At 38.3% G+C, this 20,177-nt stretch overlaps 1 protein-coding gene across 1 annotated transcript in view; it reads right to left on the bottom strand.

Annotated features, from left to right (window-relative positions):
* tspan18b (tetraspanin 18b) overlaps positions 1-20,177 on the bottom strand; it is a 45,392-nt gene that overhangs the window by 14,449 nt on the left and 10,766 nt on the right. Inside the window, exon 2 of the mRNA XM_056256125.1 lies at positions 10,565-10,644. Coding sequence (XP_056112100.1) covers positions 10,565-10,567 — 3 coding nt within the window. The 5' untranslated portion in view covers positions 10,568-10,644. The remainder of the gene's footprint in view (positions 1-10,564; positions 10,645-20,177) is intronic.

Raw genomic sequence — 20,177 nt, 5'->3', positions numbered from 1 at the left:
ATCGCCCGTGCCTCTCTCACACACACTCACACTCACACACACACACACACACACACACACACACACACACACACACACACACACACACACACTGTTCATCGCGCGATTCGCGCCCGCGCCTCTCTCTCTCTCTCGCACGCGCGCGCACACACACACACACACACACACTGTTCATCGCGCGATTCGCGCCCGCGCCTCTCTCTCTCGCGCGCGCGAACACACACACACACACACCGCGCCTCTCTCTCTCGCACGCGCGCACACACACACACACACACTGTTCGATCGCGCCTCTCTCTCTCTCGCACACACACACACTGTTCATCGCGCCTCTCTCTCTCTCTCTCTCTCGCGCACACAGACACACACACACACTCCTGCATTGCAATCTTGATCGCAGCCTGTTCATTGCTGCGTTCACAGTCACACCAAAAGCGAATAGAGCGAAATTCATCGCTATTTAAGAGGTTTTTTTTATTTGTACCGTGTATTCTGCGTGCAAATTCGTGCACCGAACCGTGACGCCCGTACCGTTTCGGTTCAATACGAATACATGTACCGTTCCACCCCTAGTATATGAAAAGAGACAGTTGCTTGTTCTCTCATACATTAGTTGACACGTACACAGTCAGCATCCACATTCCCTACCCCCACTACCGCATGAGACTAAACCCATACAACTCTTTTCATGTGATACACTCACTGCTATACAATAGCTAACATCACAAAATCTTCTATTTTTGCTTTACTGACCAACAATCTAGAGCGAAAATAATTCCAGTTGCTAATATTTCCTGTTTGACTTTTTCAGACTGGGAAAAACCGCACACATACCATCTCAAATTAACAGGAAAAAATGTAGATAAGAAGCTTACATGTGGAAGGGAATATATTTTCATAAATGTGTTTTAGATTCACAACCTCAATAATGATCCCTTCACTGTAGGGTTTCTATCCAGGAAATGTTGGTATTAACTATAATGATTCACAAGTAGAGGTCAATTGTACGGCGCTCATTAGCGCTATTGTTTTTCATCCGTGTAAACTTTTCATTTCTGCAGTACAGAGATGGAATGCTTATGCAAATCAGTTTTTTTTGTTGCATTAAGAACATTTTTGTTTTTATTCTGTGCAAACTTTGCATTTCTGCAATTCAGAGATATACAGAGAATACTTATGCAAACCAGTTCTATTTCTGCTAAGAATATTTTTTTTAAATAAGACAATGGTGCATTATAATAATTTGAAGGTTTTGTATTTAAATAATATACATGCTTTTCTAGTATTGAGTCGGAAGAGGTGTGCCATTACTTTACGTGATCAAGTACAGTCTTTTTTGGTGGACTGATTTTAACAACTTTACAGTTTAAATAATTCAGTTTTGACAAAATGTAAACCTTACATTTCAGCCTTTAAAACAGTTTTAAAGAAAAGGGAAAAGTTACAATTATAAATAATTATTTATTTCTTATAAAGACCAATTCACACTGAAACGACAGAGACGCGGACCAACAGCGAAAGTCACCAGAACAAGCACTTCTCAGACATTCCACCTTCCAAGACCAACAAATGCAGATTCATCATGTTCAATCGGTGAAAACAACAGATTCCGACGGGGGTGACACACTGATCTGATAAAACCTGACAAAGTGTCTGTTGCCGCCTGTCGCCGTCCGTTGGTGCAGTGTGAACTGGCCCTATAATACGTCTCAACAAAAATGCCAGACAGGCTGATTGAAAATGCAAATTCACTCTTTGACAGTAGGTGGCGCTTACAGAAAAGCCTGTTACTGTGGTTACCCCCTGTACACAAAGCATCACTGGCTTATTAACACCACATTGTTATGCATTATATTATACAGAGGTAAGGTAAAAAGAAAATGCCATGGAGACAGTTAGTTGTCTTCAGAGATACGTTCATATAACGCCACTCACCCACACACAAAACTAGAGACCACCAAGAACACCTTAGCAACTGCACAGCAAACACCCACAACATCTTTGCATTGCTGCTAAGAGTTCAAAGGAAATTACCACTCCCATATCTATCAGAAAATTAAAACAAGAAATTAAGTCACTTATTCTCTCTGAGGTTTCTTTTTGAAAACCACACTTTAACACATAGGTTGAAGAGACTCTCCTTGGGGTTGACACTTTTAACTTGATTAATCCACTGTCCACTTTAGTCATTCTTACTCTGCTAACTGGGACAAGATCATTACCACAAGGACAAGGACACTGTGTGCTGGTCAGCCTTCCCCCATCAGCCATGAGCTTGCATACATAAAGAGCAATAAAGCATGAAACACAGGATTCACAAGAACACTGAACTTCTTCACCCTCAATGAATAAGATGACTCCTAATTGTTCTATTCAATGCACAGCTTGAATAGCTAGTCACAACTACACTATGTCTATGTGAGTGTGTGTGTGCGTAGCTGCGTACATCAATAGTGCACCATTTAAGGGAATTTAGCAAATCTAATTTTCCATGTAGGCATTTCTATAATACATGTGGAACTGGATAACACGCTAGCTGAGACTGAATACAGTGCCGGGGAAGGGGCATGACAGCACGGTCAACCCAGCAGGCATATATAGTACCTTAATAAACCTCCAATTTGGGCAGAATAAGTCACATGCTTCTCAGCTTTAGAGTCTGCAAAAGCTGATGTAGCTACAATATGTTCATGAAGACAGTTACCCCATTTATAAGGGAACATAGTAATGACTAATTGCCATATTTGGCTGTATAATTAATGAAAACTGTAGTCTATAATGAGCCTAAAGCTTTTAGTGGTTCATCAGTGATCATTTGGATAGGACAAGTGATAAGAACCAATGGATTACTTGTCCTTTGAAGAAAAATTTAAACTGTTGAATTGGGCACAAAGGGCCTGCAGTGCCAAAGCTCATTCACCAGACCAGCTGACTCACAAAACAATGACCTGATTTAGATTTAGAGAAAGCCTCCAGTGAAACAGAAAAATTACTTCTTGATGAGATTTAGAAAAACAGCATAGTCGCCAGTGTAATGTTACTTTTATGCAAAAATTCCATAAACAAGAAGTAGTTCATATTTTGTAACTTAAATTTTAAGCATAATGTCACCAGTTACTTTGTGTTTGCACAGCCAACGCAAATCAGAACAAAGCACCACCAAGTAACACACAGTTCCTGAATGAATTGGCATTTATGAATGATCATAAAGAGCATATCAAGTCAAGTCACCTTCATTTATAAAGCGCTTTTAACAGTATGGATTGTTTCAAAGCAGCTTTACAGTTATAATATAAATTACCGTAACAGACTGTTTAGGCTTTACAACAGCATTAGGATAAAGTTATTGTCCAGCTAAAGTTAGTTTTGATTGATTCACTTCCGTTGCGAAGATCATAAGTTATTAACTTAGGGGCCGCTATACTCTCTGATATCACATACTCTCTGAGTAGGTACTTTTTTTTTAAAAAGTACGTACCTCGTCCTTGTCGGGGGACGTACCTTCACTGCCATTCCCAACTCTGCTCCCATGGACTCATGGGATAGTAAACTGTCCATTCGATGCACACTTCAGAATCTCGCCAGAAGTAGTGGGTCATCCGCATACCTACTGTTTTATGAACACTATGAATTTGGACATAATACTCTTTTCACATATTCTATAGTATGTGAATTTTTAATGCAGCCGGACACCTGTTTAATTCCTGAACTACTCTGCTTTTTTTGAACTAGGCCTTTTTGTTGAAAGAATGAATTAGGGGTGTTGCGATTTATCGGTTTTGATGATAACCAATATTAAAAATGAATAGTTCACATATGATGATACCACATGCAGATCCAGATATTTTGACAAATTAAACATGAAGGTAATTACACCATTGCGACAGTAACTGTGTTCTTCAAGCCATCTCGGGTATTTTCGTAAGGGTAATGTAATAATAATGCAATGGCAATCAACATAGCTTTTATCACAGTGTAGAATACTATAAAATAATATAATTTCTGCCACATTCTGTGATAAGAAGCCACATCAGTTCACAGAATGAAGTGTATTTCAAATAGGTTCCTTTTGTATGCAATGGTGTGATTCTTCAGAAAAAAAGAAAGAAAAGAAAGATGAATATGACTGATAGCATTTTTTTTTAAAGATTTCTATAGAAACTGTGATATATCGTTATCCTGAATTCTTTTGGCCACGATAATAGTGTAGTGAAAAATCTGATATTGTGACAGCCCTAAAATGAATCATATATTAAGACAGTCCAGTGTTTTTTTTTTTTTTTTTTTTTTTTTTTTTACAAATTGGTTGGTTGAATGAACGATGCAATTACTCACTCATAAAGACTTATTTCATTCCTAAATGAATCAGGATTTTTTTTAAAAAACTGGTTGAATGATTAACTCACTGACTCACTCAAAAGATAGTCAGTTGTCACCTACAGACTGTTGTATAACAATAATTATTATTCAAGTGAACTACATTTACAATGATACTGGTTATTGAGCATCTCATATGAGATTGTGTGTAATAAGCTTTCTGAAATGTTCATTACAGAGATCATTGCTCAGATGCAGGTGCAGGTTTCAGATGAATACAGCCACTTCATCTTTGTCAGTAGGTCAGTGAATGCTGCATTCACTGAGGAGAGAAACCCAGTGGAATTGGGAAATGGTCAGTGCCGGCCAAGTAAAGAAAATCAAACAGGAAAACTATAGAAAATTGCCAACCAGCAACTTCTTCTATGTGTTATGAATGCCAAGCAATTCAATATAATAAATTTACTACTCAAATGCTGAATGAGATCGATACAAAACTTAATTTCACATACATACTAAGCGAGAAAAGATCTTTGTTGTTAAATATAATAACACTGTTTAAATGCTTCTGCAATCCAATCCATATACTTGTATCTGCTTCTCTGGAGAAGTTATCAATCCCAGATGGAGAAGATCATTATCTCAGCAAGATCGATAAGACATTGATCGGTTGAAGTCCTTCTTCTTTGTCTTCAGAGCCTCTTTCTGTCTTTCAACAGTGTGGATTCCTCATCACACAGTGAGTGTGATCATATCAACACTAGTTTAGGGATTTCCCATGGCACTGGACTTTCCCTTTTTATTAAATTAAACCTTAAGTCACTAGTGCAGAGTAAGTGGTTATTTAGCTAACACTCTTATTCTTTCTTACCATTTATTATTATTATTATTATTAATAAATCTACCAAGTTGCAAACTTTTAAAACGTTTATTTTGTGTTCTCATCCTTTAAGTAGAACGTCATATTTCTGGTCTTGAAAGAGAAGTTGCACAATATTGGTAAATCAAAAACATCCCACAGTGCATAAGAATCCGATATAAGCTGAGCAATAAATGTCCAAAAGTGAACGAATTTCCATTTAGGGAATGTTCCCAGGAACTTTGAACCTCAAAACCTCAAATAAAATGGAAGAAAACATTTTACACAACAATGGCTCTCTGTCTTCATCAACTGGCTAAAGATAGAGCACGTTAACTAGCACAGGAATAGAGGCATTTCACTGTCTGTTTGCGACTGACAACTTTGGTGACATGAACAAAAGCAATTGTTGGTGATGCAAAAAAAGTTGATTTTAACGGTATGCAAATGATAACAACGTGTGGGAATGCAGATAGTGATTCGCCACATTATACCACGACCATTTATAAATGGCTACCAGAAACCAACAGTACAGACAAGGCGACTTCCAGCTTTGAATCGCTGTCAGTGAGAACAGTTACCCGTGATTTAGTATAGGTCAGTTTGTTTACTACAAATATTGACGGTCAAGCTGACCTGACCTATAGAGTAAGGTTGGTATTAGTGATGAATTGTTATGTGAAGGGAGAAACACATATGGACAGATTGACCACAAACACCGTGTTCCGCATGTCAACACAAAATAATCAAAAGTCCACAAGATTTCCTACAGGGCAAATATCTTCTCCCCTCCTTCTCACGTCTTTTCAACCGTCACACAAACTCAAGAACGTACAGTTCAAACAGTACACTCCCCCACACTTAAGCTCTGAAGTTCATGTCTTACAGCTCGGCTGATTTTGGAAGCAGGAAAAAAGCAAAAGAGAGAGAAATACCACAATTAACAAAAAATATGTTCTAAGAACATTTCGTCAACATTCCCGTTAAGTTATGAAAACGTTATTTGTGAATATTCCCTGAATGGTCAAAACATCCTTTTTTTTTTTTTTTATGTTAATTGAATATTCCATTTGATCATTTTACAAATATTCCGGGATTTAAAAAAAAAAATGTTTTCGAAACATTCTAAAACAAGTCGTAACATTTAAAAATGTTAGATGAACATCCAACTAAAACATTAAAAAAAAAAAAAAAAAACGTTCCCTGAAAGATAAATAATGTTTTTGTGCTAATGTTTTGAGAGTTAAAGACCAGATATATGTGAATGAACATTCGATTTAATGTCACTGGAAGAATGTTTGTTCATAACTTTGAAAGAACCTTGCCAGAATGTTAGCCAAAGTCCTGAGAACATTCCCTGTTAGCTGGGACATAAATATGAATAAATATGACTTCAAACACGGAGGGATTTCATCATATTTTTATGATAGATTCCCCAATCTAAGCTCAAATGGTGGGGGTTGGGATAGGTGGACTGCTCTTTGTTTCTAGACGGGTGTCTGGTGTTCACTTAACACCAGTTCCTGTCAGAGCAAACTCAGAAAGCAGCAGCCTTCTGCAGATGGAGCACAGCTTGGACTAGCGTTTGTCTAATGAGTGATCACTCACAGGCCTGTCAAACATGCCATCTGGAGGAGGACCTCTGGTCTGCCGTGAAATATGGAGTTTGTTGACGCTCCGTGTTGAATCAGTCCCTTAGTGCATATGTTTGGTGATGACAGCCATAAACATAATTGCAGACAGAAGATGACAGTGATATAGTTATTAGAAATTACAGGGGAATTTAGTCTTGGTATGCATTATGGTATGGTAATGCACAATTACTCTATTAGGAGGAAGCATTCCTTTAAGAAACATTACATTTTTGAAGCATTTGTGCCACAATAAACATATTAACTCAAATCATGTGCTTCTCAAGAGACAAAGAGCTCACAGAAAAGACTTTTCATCATACAGACTTACTGTATGATGTTCTAAATAGGAAAAAGCTCCCAGAATCTCCAGTGTACACCCATTACACAATATAAAGGATAAAATGTCTTATTCGGTTTTTAATCCACTGACATCATTAAAGCTAATTTTCCTCTTGAACATACATATGCTGCTTTTCCACTGCATGGTACGGTTCAGTACGGCTCACTTTTGGGGGGTTTTCCACTGTGTCCAGTACCTAGTACCTGCTACTTTTTTAAGTACCACCTCGGTTGAGGTTCCAAGCGAGCCGTACGGATACTAAAATGTGACGTGTAAACGCTGCAGATCACTGATTGGTCAGAGAGAATCATCACTACCAGCGCCATTGCGACACGAGACACCAAACCTGCTAGATATAAATAGTCAGCAACAGCCACGGCAGTATCATCATTTGTTCGCACAACTTGAAAAAAGAAATGGCTGTATCGTGGTCAGTAGAGGAGGTGGGGGCGCAACTGTAATGATCAGTCTATAATCCCACTAGGGATGGGACGGTATGAAAATTTCATATCACGATTATAGTGTCCAAAATTATCGTGATTATCAATATTATCACGGTTTTGTTAAAATTAGATGAAAGTGTTCAAAAAGAACTGATGCTCACACTGAAAACATTTCAACAAGTTTTATATTTGAAAATCAACAAACAACAAATAAAACAAGCAGCTCTATGCAGTTTTTTAAGCAAGATTCTATTCTGTGGCATTTCCTTCTTTATAATGACCGTCGTCAATAGCAACGCATTATTACACGGCGCACATCCATGTATCACAACGTACGCGCGCTCTTGTTTCATTCAAATACAACTTGCCGTCTTGCGTCTCCCGTTTTATCGGAGTTGATTTATTGTTTACAGAGTTTGAAAATATTGTTGTGATCATCTTGTCTGGACGATTGTTTTGTACGCTGTACAAAATGGATTTATAAACGAGTAAGATTTAAAACATTAATCTCAATTCAATATGTCCCCGTAATTATGTGGTAAAAATAAAATCGGTGTAACAAGTGTACAATGAAACTATACATTACTATCCCTTAAAATGTCACTCTTAATAATAGTCTTGCTTGAAGTTGTTCGTTCGTCTTTGGCTCAAAGCCACTTGCTGCGAACTTTTCTTCGCAGAAGCTTCACGTCTATTTTAAGTGGGTGACATAAAATACTTCAACTCAAAACAACATTTCGTGCCCAATTATTTCCCAGACGTAGTTTTGGTATTGAGGTCAAAGTTAACTTGCCTTGCGTTCGCTATACAACACTGGGTGATGATCACACAAGACGACTCAGCAGATTTGAAGTGTTTCTATTGCAGCGACTTTTTGTTCGGCAGACAGGGTGACCATCCTCGATCAAGTTTCCCTCAGGACTTTTGTAAAAGCCAAAATATGACCATACCTCAGATTTCGTCCTCTTAAAAGGCTGAAAAATCTCCCGAACACGAAAAATCTCACTGCCTTCCGCCATTCCTTCTCGAATAATAAAAAAAAACATTGCGCGCTGCGCCTGCGTCAGACTGTTGCTAGCTTGACAGGATTTACAGTGAGTTAATAAAATCGCGATAATCAAACACGGTTTTAATGATAATTACATTTTAAACGATAATACTAACCGTCAGTATATTTTATCGTGGTTTATCGTGAAACCGGTAATCGTTCCATCCCTAAATCCCACCCACTTTGAAGCGGTACTAAAACTGCAGTGGAAAAGCAAACCGAGCCAAAGTAAAGCGAGTCGAGCCATGCCGAGTCATACCACGCAGTGCCTATAATATACAGCATAACTTCCCCTTGCTTTTCCCCTGACACATCTCAGAGAATCATAAATGAACAGAATTAAATGTATATTGAGCTCCTCCAGTCTAATGTATAAAGTGAACACATGATTAAAGTGAAAATATTGATGCGCAAATTCATAAATTACAGGCGCCATTACACAGCATCAGACTCTGTGCTTGAAGTGGCCACTTGAGAGATCCAATCTCCAGAAAGCATTGTTATAGATGGATGGTGTGCAGATGATTATTATGGAGAGTAAAAAAAACATCTGGTAAAGCACCATCAGTTTAACTTGAGAAACTGTGTTTGTAGCATCTGCAAATTGCAGTAGCACAAGATAGCCGATATTCATTTCCATCTTTGCAGATGCTTTCTTTACCAAAGCAACTTAAACTGCATAAATAAAAGTCAAACCACAAATCTTCATCAACATTTTGCTTATTTGGCATTTGAGGGTGGGCTTTCATGGGGTGAACGGAGCGGTTGATGCATCTCTGTCAGCGGGACCTTTAACTTTGAGCACCGCGTATGTGTGTTGCTGGTATGTGTGTGGAATCTTAATGCACTGAATTTTTATGCAAATCAGTTCCCCACAAAGACCGGCTCCCAGCCATGACAGAGAGAAATAATAGATTCTGCTTCAGTAGAAGACAATCACCTCCCTGCTGCTGACAGTGTCACAATGGCTTTGTGCACCAACAGCCATCCGCCAGCCAAACAACCCTGTCAACAAGATGATTTCACTGCATTTCCACTCCATTTTTGCGAAGCATTTTTTTTTTAATGAAGCTATCTGCTGGATATGCTGTACGAAAACTGTACTGTGTGGATAAGGCTGCAAAATGACTTGCATGTGCATGGACTGGATTCATGTTGTATTGACTGATGAATTTACAAAGCAATTAATATGCATGGCCAAATCTCATCTATACAGGTAAAACGCCAGAGGTATCGATTATGATTATCATAGTGGTGAAGAGAAAGACATTCCTAAGCACAAAGAAAGTATGTACATAATGCAGAATACACAAACTAAATTTGCATTTGGAGGCAAGGTTAAAAGAAATAGTTAAAAGGAACAAGAAATTCTGAAGAATCATTATTCACATTTTCCTAACAATTTGGCAATATCTGTCAAACTCAAAAAATGATTAAAAAAACAACATAAAAGAACCATAAATATAGTTCGTAAGAGTCTTTTGAAGTCATATGTCACATGTGTGTGAAGAACAAGTTGTCATTCACTTAAAAAATTTCTTTGACACCAAATACCATTGTGTTTGAATATACAGAGAGTGAAATCTAAGAGTTGTAGAAAACTGGAAATATTTTCAGTGAATTATAAGCTAAATTTCAGTCTTTCCTTTACACAGAACTTGTGCACTAAATGACACGTCTTCTGAAATCATTCCACATCTCTATGGACAGCATTTATGGTACTTTGTGTGTGTGTGTGTGTGTGTGTGCACTTGTACATAGGGTTTATGAGGACACAAATGTGTATAATGTATCACGACGTAAACATGGTTTATGAGTTTAGAACCGGATGAGGGTGAGTAAATAATGACAGGATTTTCATTTTGTTGAACTATCCCTTTAAGAACACACAGACTGTCTATGTTAATAAGCAAAAGCACCTACCATGAGTTCTTTGATGTAGTTCAGGATTCAGGTCAAACGATATTGCGTCTATGCTCTCTCTTTCCGTCTGTTATTATTAGCTGTGAAAAGAAACACAACCAGAGGTCATGGCACATATTTAAAGGCACCAAACAAACAGCTAAGCAAATCCATATCCACAAAAGCATAATAAAACATGTAAGACAGAGAAAAAGCAGCACTCCTCCACACTGAAGACTCAGAGGAGAGCTTGGCACAGGGCAAGTTGTAAGTACGAATCTTGGAGTGCGACGAGATTGAGGATTCATTATTGATGGCATTCCCTGTGGTGCACTACTCTGAAACAGCATGTGCGTGAATTTTTCACTTTGCAGCTTCAGTAAAGAAATGAACTGGGACAGAATGAGCATCACACTAGCTTTAATCAAACTAAACCCACTACTGAAGCAGGTGAAATATTAATGGCTGTTGTAACTTATCAGATTTGTTGCTTGGTAAATTGCTCTTTATTGTTCGACGCCAAACTGATTGCATTTTGCCTCTTATGCTCGGTGCTACTAATCTTGATTAGTGTCTGAGGTCATGAATAATTTATTAGAAACAGCATTCCTGGCTAATTACCTGTAGCTGATTCTCACTGTTGGAGACGATCACCAACCGTGTGCAGCTAACAGGCCTAAATGCTTTAACTTCCTGCTATTCATTTTGTTTTGCCACAAGTGTCTCCCAACTGCAATAAGCTTCTAGCCAATTAAAACAGTGATGTTCCTGGCATAGCCACAAAAGCATTATACATAGTACCACTGAAAGCTTTGCAAAAACTCAAGCAGATTTCTCCTAAATAAGGATAGATGAATGTAGGGAGAAACTAAAGATGACATAAAAGAGACATAATAAAATCCAGGATGGTCATGTTTTATCTAATTTTAAGAAGGCAAGTGTTTTGTAGACAAATTCTGTGTGGTTCCACTATGACCAGAATTCCCTTGTTCTCCAACCACCACTAACAGCCTCCCTTAAAAAAATGTTTTAGAATATATTTAGTTCATACAAACATTGTTGCGGTAAGAACATCCATTACTGTTCAGTTTCTAGACACACAGAAGGAGAAAGTAAAGCCATAAAACAATGCAACCGCCACAGTGTTTCCCATTAATTACCAAGACTGTGGCCACAGCTCGACAGGAGGACACCCTCATGTGAAAGGTAGAAAACATTTCGACATAAGATTTCTTTTTAGTCTGTTTGCATCTCAGAAAGGCTCAGTTTACAGTGAATGAATGCAGTGAACTCCATTACTAGCGTGCATTTGGAAAACGTAGTGGGCACCAGTTACGCATTATTTTCAACTTTTGCATAATAAAGACGTTTGTAAACCTGTTTTCACAGAAACGGTAGTTACTGTCATATGGATAATAATAATATAAAAATTTATTATTATTATTATTATATACTATTTATGTGGCTTTTTAAAACACCAGTGTAAATGTAATGTAGACTGAGTCTATAGTATATATAACAACTAAAAAGAGGTTTACCCTTTTTCAAAGTTCAAGTCCAAGTCAATTCAGCAACTTTTTTCTTTGATCGATTTGCACACTAAACATGGGGTGGAGCTCTTCAATTTGAACTCTCAAAGTGCACCAGATAAATGAATTTAACTATAAAATACTCACAATCCTGAAACGAGATTGCACTTACAAAGATTGCACAGCAAATAAAAGTGCACTCACTACCTTTCAAAGTTCTGGGGTCAGTGATATTTAAAAAATAAAAATAAAATTTAGTTAGGGTGAATTAAAAATAAAAGTTGAAATAATTTTCAATTTAAATTGAAACAATATTTAACAATATTACTGTTTTACTATACCAAATGAATGTAGCCTTTGTGAGCATAAGAGACTTCCTTTAAAAACATTAAAAAATCTTACCGACCCCAGTCTTTTGAATGAATCAGTAGCTCATCACTCTCATACAACTTTTATATTGGTATACATTTGAATATTCTGCAATACACTTCTAATATATCATCTTCTATACTTCTATACAATGAATTATACTTCATATTTCTATATTCTCTTGTTGTTGCTTCTTCGATTACGTCATTCTCAATGCTTCATGAGACGAGTTAGTGTTCCCTCTTTAAAATATTTTGCACCTTTGTCTTTTTTTCAACCGTCTGAGAAATAATCTCAAAGCTGGTTGCCTTGGTTTTTAATCTATAAAAAAAAAACATTTAAAAAATACTTCAAAAACAATGCATGTCATTTGCATCTACTCTAGAGGCTTCCTTTACACAAACCTCTTTTACTCCCAAATCAATGGCATTCAATGGCATTTAATATCGACCACAGAATACATTGATTGGCCATTCCCTGGTAAATTCATTTGTTTCTTCTGACCTTAAAGTCTGAAGGGACCGTTGGCTCTTTGATTGTGTTCTCTACACTTGCAAACATTGTTTCCTCCATCTAGAATCAACAAGGGGTTTAAACAATAGATCTCAAAGGGCATCTGCATTATGCTTATGTGCCTCCAAGCTAAAGGTCCCTTCTCAGTCTGAAGAACATTTGAACAATGCAGGATGACGTAAAGTTCAATGCTAATAGACAATCATAAAGGGGTGGGCAATTAAGGATATGCATGTTATTTGTCATTATACACTCCCTACCTCTTCTCCTCTCAGTTTATGATCATGCTACATTATTCACATACACGATGAGTGACACATCCTACAGGACATCCATCCTTCTGGAAGGATGTGATGTCCAGGCTCATCAACTGTCCAGTCAACCCGATCACACTAAATGCGTCTCTATAGCACGCAGTGGGTTTGTTTATCGTGTAATTTATACGCGAAAATGAGTTTTTACGTGCATATACGCATGGGTTGGTTAGGGTAGGTTTAGTAGTGGTGTGGGGTGCGTGTGTATTATACGTTTGGGTAGAATTAGTGGTGTGGGGTGCGTGTGTATTACACGCAAATCAACTGCGTATCAAATGCAAGCGAAAACTGCGTATCATATGCACGTAAAAATTCATTTTCGCGTATAAATTGCACGATAATACACAATGTGTGGTATAGAGACGCATTTACGTGAGAACAGGCTGGTCCAGTCATTGGAGGCATATGCCAAGTTCTTCCTCTAATAGAGGTGTGTCCAGCTCATCAAAATAAAAAAATGATAATCAAACCATTGTTTATAAACACTGAGTTGTTATGTCTGTTATTATTGGTCTATTAATTGGCTATTACATTCAATTTGAACTGTAATTATATTCAATGAATTTTCAGCATCATTACTCCAGTCTTCAGTGTCACATGATCCTTCAGAAATCTTTCTAATATGCTGATTTGCTGCTCAAGAAACATTTATTATTCTTATCAATGTTGAAAACAGTTGTGCTGCTTAATTTTTTTCCCTTGCTGAATAAAAGTATTAGTTTCTTTAAAACAAAAAACTTTCTGATCCCAAACTTTTTGATCCTAAATCTTATTCACCACAGAAATGAAACCTGTTTGTTGACTTTGTGGTCAGTTCTCTCCATCTAAATGTTACAGTGTCAAACATTTGCCGTAAATTTGACTAATGTTTTTCAGAAGCACTCATTGCACATTTAAACAAACTTAAAAACACTTGGGGAGTCAAAGACAAAAGAGTGTAAAGTGCGTATCGGACTATATCAAAAAAACATAGTTTGACAAATACAAATGCGATTCCTGATTTTTGCCAATGCCTGAGGCTGAGACTAAGGTTAGTGGGGTCTTTTTAGGTTTAGCTCCAGTAATATTGAGAGATTTACTTCAAAAACAATGACACACAGCAGATATAATATTTCAACACTTATATTCCAATATTTCATCAAACGATGGGCATTCACAGATGTCTGGACTGAGCCCCAAATACTCTGAATTATACTGATAAAAACCAATCAGGTATCAACTCAACACAGATTTAACCCACTTCTTTGCTTCAGACAACTGATCAATACATTTGATTGAGACGTTGCAGTATTTCCCTCATCCAGGTGTCCTCTGACCTTGCGGCAGGTGTCTGACAGGGGCAAGCACGATCCCTTGAGAAAAAGGAGGCTGTCAAAGTGTTGAGAGAGTCATATGGTACAACTCCTGGCACAACACTCAGTGCTGTGATAATGACCAGCTCTGTACACACTTTCTTAGTGTTTTCTCTACGCAGTCTGTTCTTGTCTTTCATTAAAACTTCTCTCGCCCTTTCCAGGCCCCAAGCAAGGCCAAGCAGACCTCAGTCTCTGGGGAGAGACGAGGTTCAGGGCATCAAAACAAGCCTTTGAAGCCGCGCGACTAAAAGGGGGGAGACCTGTTGGTATGGGCCAAAAGGGCTTAAAGGTGTGGGGGAGTCGGGTTCTCCAATTAGGCACAAGAAAGGTTGTTAACATGCAAGCTAAGAGGTCCGTGAACCTCTGTTTTCACTCAGAAAGGGTTATCCAAACAGCATTCAAACAGGATAAATGATCTAATCATGTCAATAAAGAGTTAATGATTGATGACATTTTTTTAATTTGTCAATTTGATTTTGAATCAGTGTAAAATAACCATAAAGACACAGCACTGTTACAAATTTGACTATTTCTAGGGGTGTTGAAATGAATTGTTGCATCGATGCATCGCAATGTGGACGTGGACAATTCGCAATTGATGCAGTAATCGATAATAGCAATAATGCACCCACTATTTAAAAATGTACAGCATGTTAGGCTAGCTCGAGTGTGTGCATGCGCGTGTGTGCGCGTGCGTACGAGCGTGTGCTGTGCATGCGAGTATATGTGTGCGTGAGGCTGCATGTGTGTGCATGCGAGTGTGTGTGTGCGTTATTGTAACTTAAGTACAGTTGACAGTTTCATGCGTTTTTACTAATGTTCAAAATGGTACTGTCATCTGCTGTGTTCAGACTTAAGTTATATTTGATGTGTACACCCCTTCAAGTAAAGTGTTACCGGCATGTGCAGTAATATTGAAAAGTGAGGCCATGCTTAAAAATATTCTTGTTTGCCGTAACCCGACCGACCCTGTCAAATTAGGACCGACCCAATTATTTATTTTTTTCCCCTTTTAGTCCGACCGACTTGCCGGTTGTAAACTTGCATTAAGACCGACCGATTTTTTTTTTACTCTTCAAACAACTAATACAAATGCAATAAAATAATATACATTTATTATAGTAAGTATTGTGAATATAAATTGCGTAGGCTACGTTCTTTCTTTTAAATAAAAACCCGTGGCGTCATCTATTATGATTATGTTTACACCATTGGTTTACGCATGTCACACTATGGCCTGTGCGTTCGCTTCGTTTCATTCACTGTCAATGGTTCGCGCTCGGTGATGATGGCTGCGGCGCGGCTGCTTGTGAAATACGTCTGTATGAGCCTACATTTAGTCGCTCATTATTCGAAATTCTTAATGGTCAAATAGGGAATCGATGTTAACGGCCTTTTCTCGGAGCCCGTCCAGCTCGTCATGACATGCCCACCGCGAACGCGCGTCACACAGCAACTGCAGGCTCTGACAAACAAACACACATAAGTGTGGGAAGCCAAACACACCGAAAGGGGGACGAAACGGCGCGGTGTGTTAAGCCTTGTTTATACTCGACGCGTCCGCAAGAGCGCGAAGTGCGCGCGGCAAAAATTACGTCATTGCGGTGTGGGCGGTCGTGCGCGTTGGGTGCGCAAGACCCCATTTCGCCTGGCGGTGTGCACGGCACTTTTTGTAACATCGCGCGCGGCGCCGCATCCGAAGATGAACGACTTCGAGCCGAATCTGGCCGAACTGGTGCGTCTGTATCAGCATGTTTATGATCCTTCTATACACAGAGACATTTGCATTGATGGGCGACCATAAAAGCCTCTCATTTTTTGAATAGGAACACATTTACATTAAGCACCCAGTTTGCACTCTAAAGTAACTGCTTATATTTACAAAATAAGCCTACAATAGCAGAAGTAAGCCCTGCTGATGAAATTAAGGTTTAAACACTCTTCAATAAGGCTTCAGTTGTTTACTAGTTTACATGCAGTGAAAGTACAATAAACCTACTGCATTTATTACTCTTTTTATATGAATCAGAAATTAATAAACTACTAATAAATGGCAAACTACTTCTTCACTGCTGATTCCTGGTGGTTTAGAGGAGAATTACTCCGAGTCGCCCCCTGTCGTTTCACAGAATAGCACAACGGCGAGCGCGTCAAGTATAAACGCCTCGTCCATATGGAGAGGTCCGCGCGCAGTCAGCGGAGACTCGCGCTCGTGCGGACGCGTCGAGTATAAACAAGGCTTTACAGAGTTCGCGCTGCGCTGACTTGTAATCTGCGTGGCTCAATGGACCGAGACGCGCGAGCGCGACAGACTCGACAGCGCAGGAGAAGTGTTTGCTTGCGCCAGCCAATGGTCAGAGCGGCGGGAACTAATCTCACCAGCGCCGCGCTGACCAATAAAACAGCACATCCCATACCGAAATGTACTAAATTGCACAAAAGAAAATCGACCATTCCATAATATGTCAGGACTACTTAATCGGCCTATAGTTTCCTACAATGCGCCTAGCTATTTGACCACACTGATTTCCGTTAATAATAGCAGATGTTTATGGGTCAAATCTCTCACTCTCTCCCTGCAACTTTTTGTTACCCTCCTTTCCTGCCCCTAGACCAGAAAGGGGGCTTGTAACAGTATGGGTCAAATGTAAACGAATGGTGCCAAACGCGCTGTTTTATTGGTCGGCGCGGCGCTGGTGAGATTAGTCATTTTAATTTATTTGTTTCCCTCTGAAAATCCACTTTCATTGAAATCTAGTGGCTCCTTTTTTTCTTTTGATTCTGCCTATTTTTTTCCAAATGAATGCAGCTGGAATTAATGCAATAAATATGTTTTTTTTTTTACAAAGATTTCAAATTGTTTGTGGTCTATAACCTGTATCAGAATGAGGTTCGCAATGGTGCGCCCGAAGGCATGGGGGTTGAAGACCCAGTCAGTGACGTCACGATATGCAAATTTGTTTAAATTCATACCGACCTAATCACCATGACCAAAATTATCCTTTTTTTTTTACATTGAATCTTGAAAAAAAAATATATAGACCTACCTACCGACCCTTTTTTTTTTTTTTTTTTGCTGTTACTGCAAACCAAAATATTTTTAAGGATGGCCTGAGGATGCAACGCATCATGATGCATTTTGATGTGACACTTCTATATTAGGGCTAAGAAAAATACACTATTTTAGTAATACTTTATTTTCAAATGTGAAGGTGGATAAAGCATTGTAAAATAAGTAAAGGTATGATTTAAGTGATTTCAGGCCCTAGTTGAAGTTCTGTCTTTTGTATGTGGGACTTTTATGTTTGGTGCAGAAACATCCTGTAGTTGGCAAAATTGACTTTTATTTTTATAGGAGGGCACCTTGTAAGTGGAAGCCATTTGGTAGAGAGGGCAAGCCATTTAGGGAGAGAAGGGGAATATACATGTTTTGAACCAAAGATATGGGTGTTTTTTTAGCCTTCTCCTTGGGGGACATTTATGGATTAATGACCCATCAAGGTTAAAGAGAAGACTTGGGTTGTTTTTGGTATTTTTGCCTGTGCATCACATTTGGAGGATTATTATCTTTTTTGCTGGATATTTGTGGTTCATTTCTGGGGCGCAAGGACTAAGGATTCATACACCCGGACAATACTCCTCACACATGGACAATATGATCAAGGACTTTGGGATAAGTGTTATTTTTCTTGATTTGATTGCTGTGTTATCAATATACTTTGTTGGGTAATCTGTTTATGCCTTTCTTTGTCTGATTTCAAGCATTGATACAGTTTTTCCCTTTATTCATCCATGCCTTGTGTGTGCCCTGAACTCTTAAGTGACAACTGGTTTACTTAAGTTGCAAGCCAAGTTTGTTACAGTGATATCGAATTGAATCGAATCGTGAGACCAGTGACGATTCACACTCCTACCAATTTCCTGCATCAATTGTAATAAAATTAATATCATAGCTGGAATTCTGGATAAAGATGATCAAATATAGGGTTTAAATCGAAACACGAAACCACTGCACAAATCTTGGATGTTAACAAATAAATATCGATGCAATGTTTTTGAGAATCGATACAGTATTGCCAAACATATCGCGATATTCACCTGTATCTATATTTTATTACACCCCTATTTTTTACGATGAGTTTATGTGAAGTATGTGAAGTTCACAGTACCATTGTTGCAGTAAACATGCATGACATTCTTGAATGAATTGTTCACCGGTCTGTTATTTTAGGGACATCGATATTACATTTTCACACCCCTAAACATGATTGGTTGCTTTACGTCGGTAAGATGGCCTCTTGGTTGGTCCTTGGCCAATGAAAACTCTGGTTATGCGAGACTAGTCCTCAACAACACAGGACAGCCAAGAAACAATCCAATATCAATTACTTATTGATTACCTATGACCTTTTATCATCAAATAAGCTCCTGCCTCATATAGAACACCTTTGGTTAGCGATATAATTAATTTATTCATTTAATCCTCCTGAACTGCAGCCTGTTAATAAGCAAACAAATATTTGAATCCCGGTCCACCCTATTCAGCTCTGCATCGGACAAGCTTCTTAAATATGTGCATACATCTGTTGTCAATTTTAGGTCTTTGTTAAAAAGAAGTGCCAACATTATTGAGGATGTTGCTACTTCTGTCCCTTTATTCCACCTTCTTTAATTATAAATTAAAATAATACATGTTAATAGTCAAAAGCAGCAGTATGCGACTTTGGTGAGAAGATGTAGTCCAGTGTTAACCCCTTTCTTGTTTTATCCTTACAGGGTGTACATTGTTTATTTTGTTGTGCTGAAAGAACCTGTCGTAAAAATTCAAAGCACAATCTGTTGGACAGGAAGCACTTGGTTCCCGAGTCTTTCTTAATTAAAACCAGAGGAAGAACTATTAGTTCCTTACACAAATACAGGACTTTCCTCTAGCCAGTTCATATTCCCAGAGCAATTGGTCTGAAAAATGAGCAGATTTTGCTGTTTGGTCTCAGGAACAGCAGGGGATTTGGAGGACTAACCAAGATGCATGCTGTGTCAACACCAAACATTCTCTGCTGTCAGTGTAATCCCATTCACCATGGGAAAACAGCACGGCAGTTCACGACAACAGAATGAGTGTGGGATATGACCAAAAAGGGTCAACAAGATACCAATTTAAATCATGGGTTGACGGTTCCCTTTGTAACTTGACTTAAAATCAACACATTTTAGTTCAATCAATCAATTTAATAGGCACAAGTAAATTTAGGAATCAAACATTCTAATCTACAGAATGAAAAATGGATATTCATGTTGAGATTTGCTAAAGATCACATTAAACATGGTTAAACTTTTAACAGTGTTACTGTTTTTCACTGCACTGATAAGGTGGCACCCGTTTGAACCATATATAGTGTTACTTGGTGTGTCTTTATCTTACAACAATGGTTGTAAGAATTACATTATTCGAAACGTATCACACAATCCTTCAGAAATCATTCTAATATGCTTGTTTGGTGCTCAAGAAACATTTCTTATTATTATCAATGTTGAAAACAGTTGTGCTGCTTAA

This window comes from Rhinichthys klamathensis, unplaced genomic scaffold (assembly GCF_029890125.1).
Source record: "Rhinichthys klamathensis goyatoka isolate OS25496 unplaced genomic scaffold, OSU_Roscu_1.1 h1tg000005l_1, whole genome shotgun sequence".
Lineage (NCBI taxonomy): Eukaryota > Metazoa > Chordata > Actinopteri > Cypriniformes > Leuciscidae > Rhinichthys > Rhinichthys klamathensis.
This window is presented reverse-complemented; position numbering and strand designations above follow the sequence as displayed.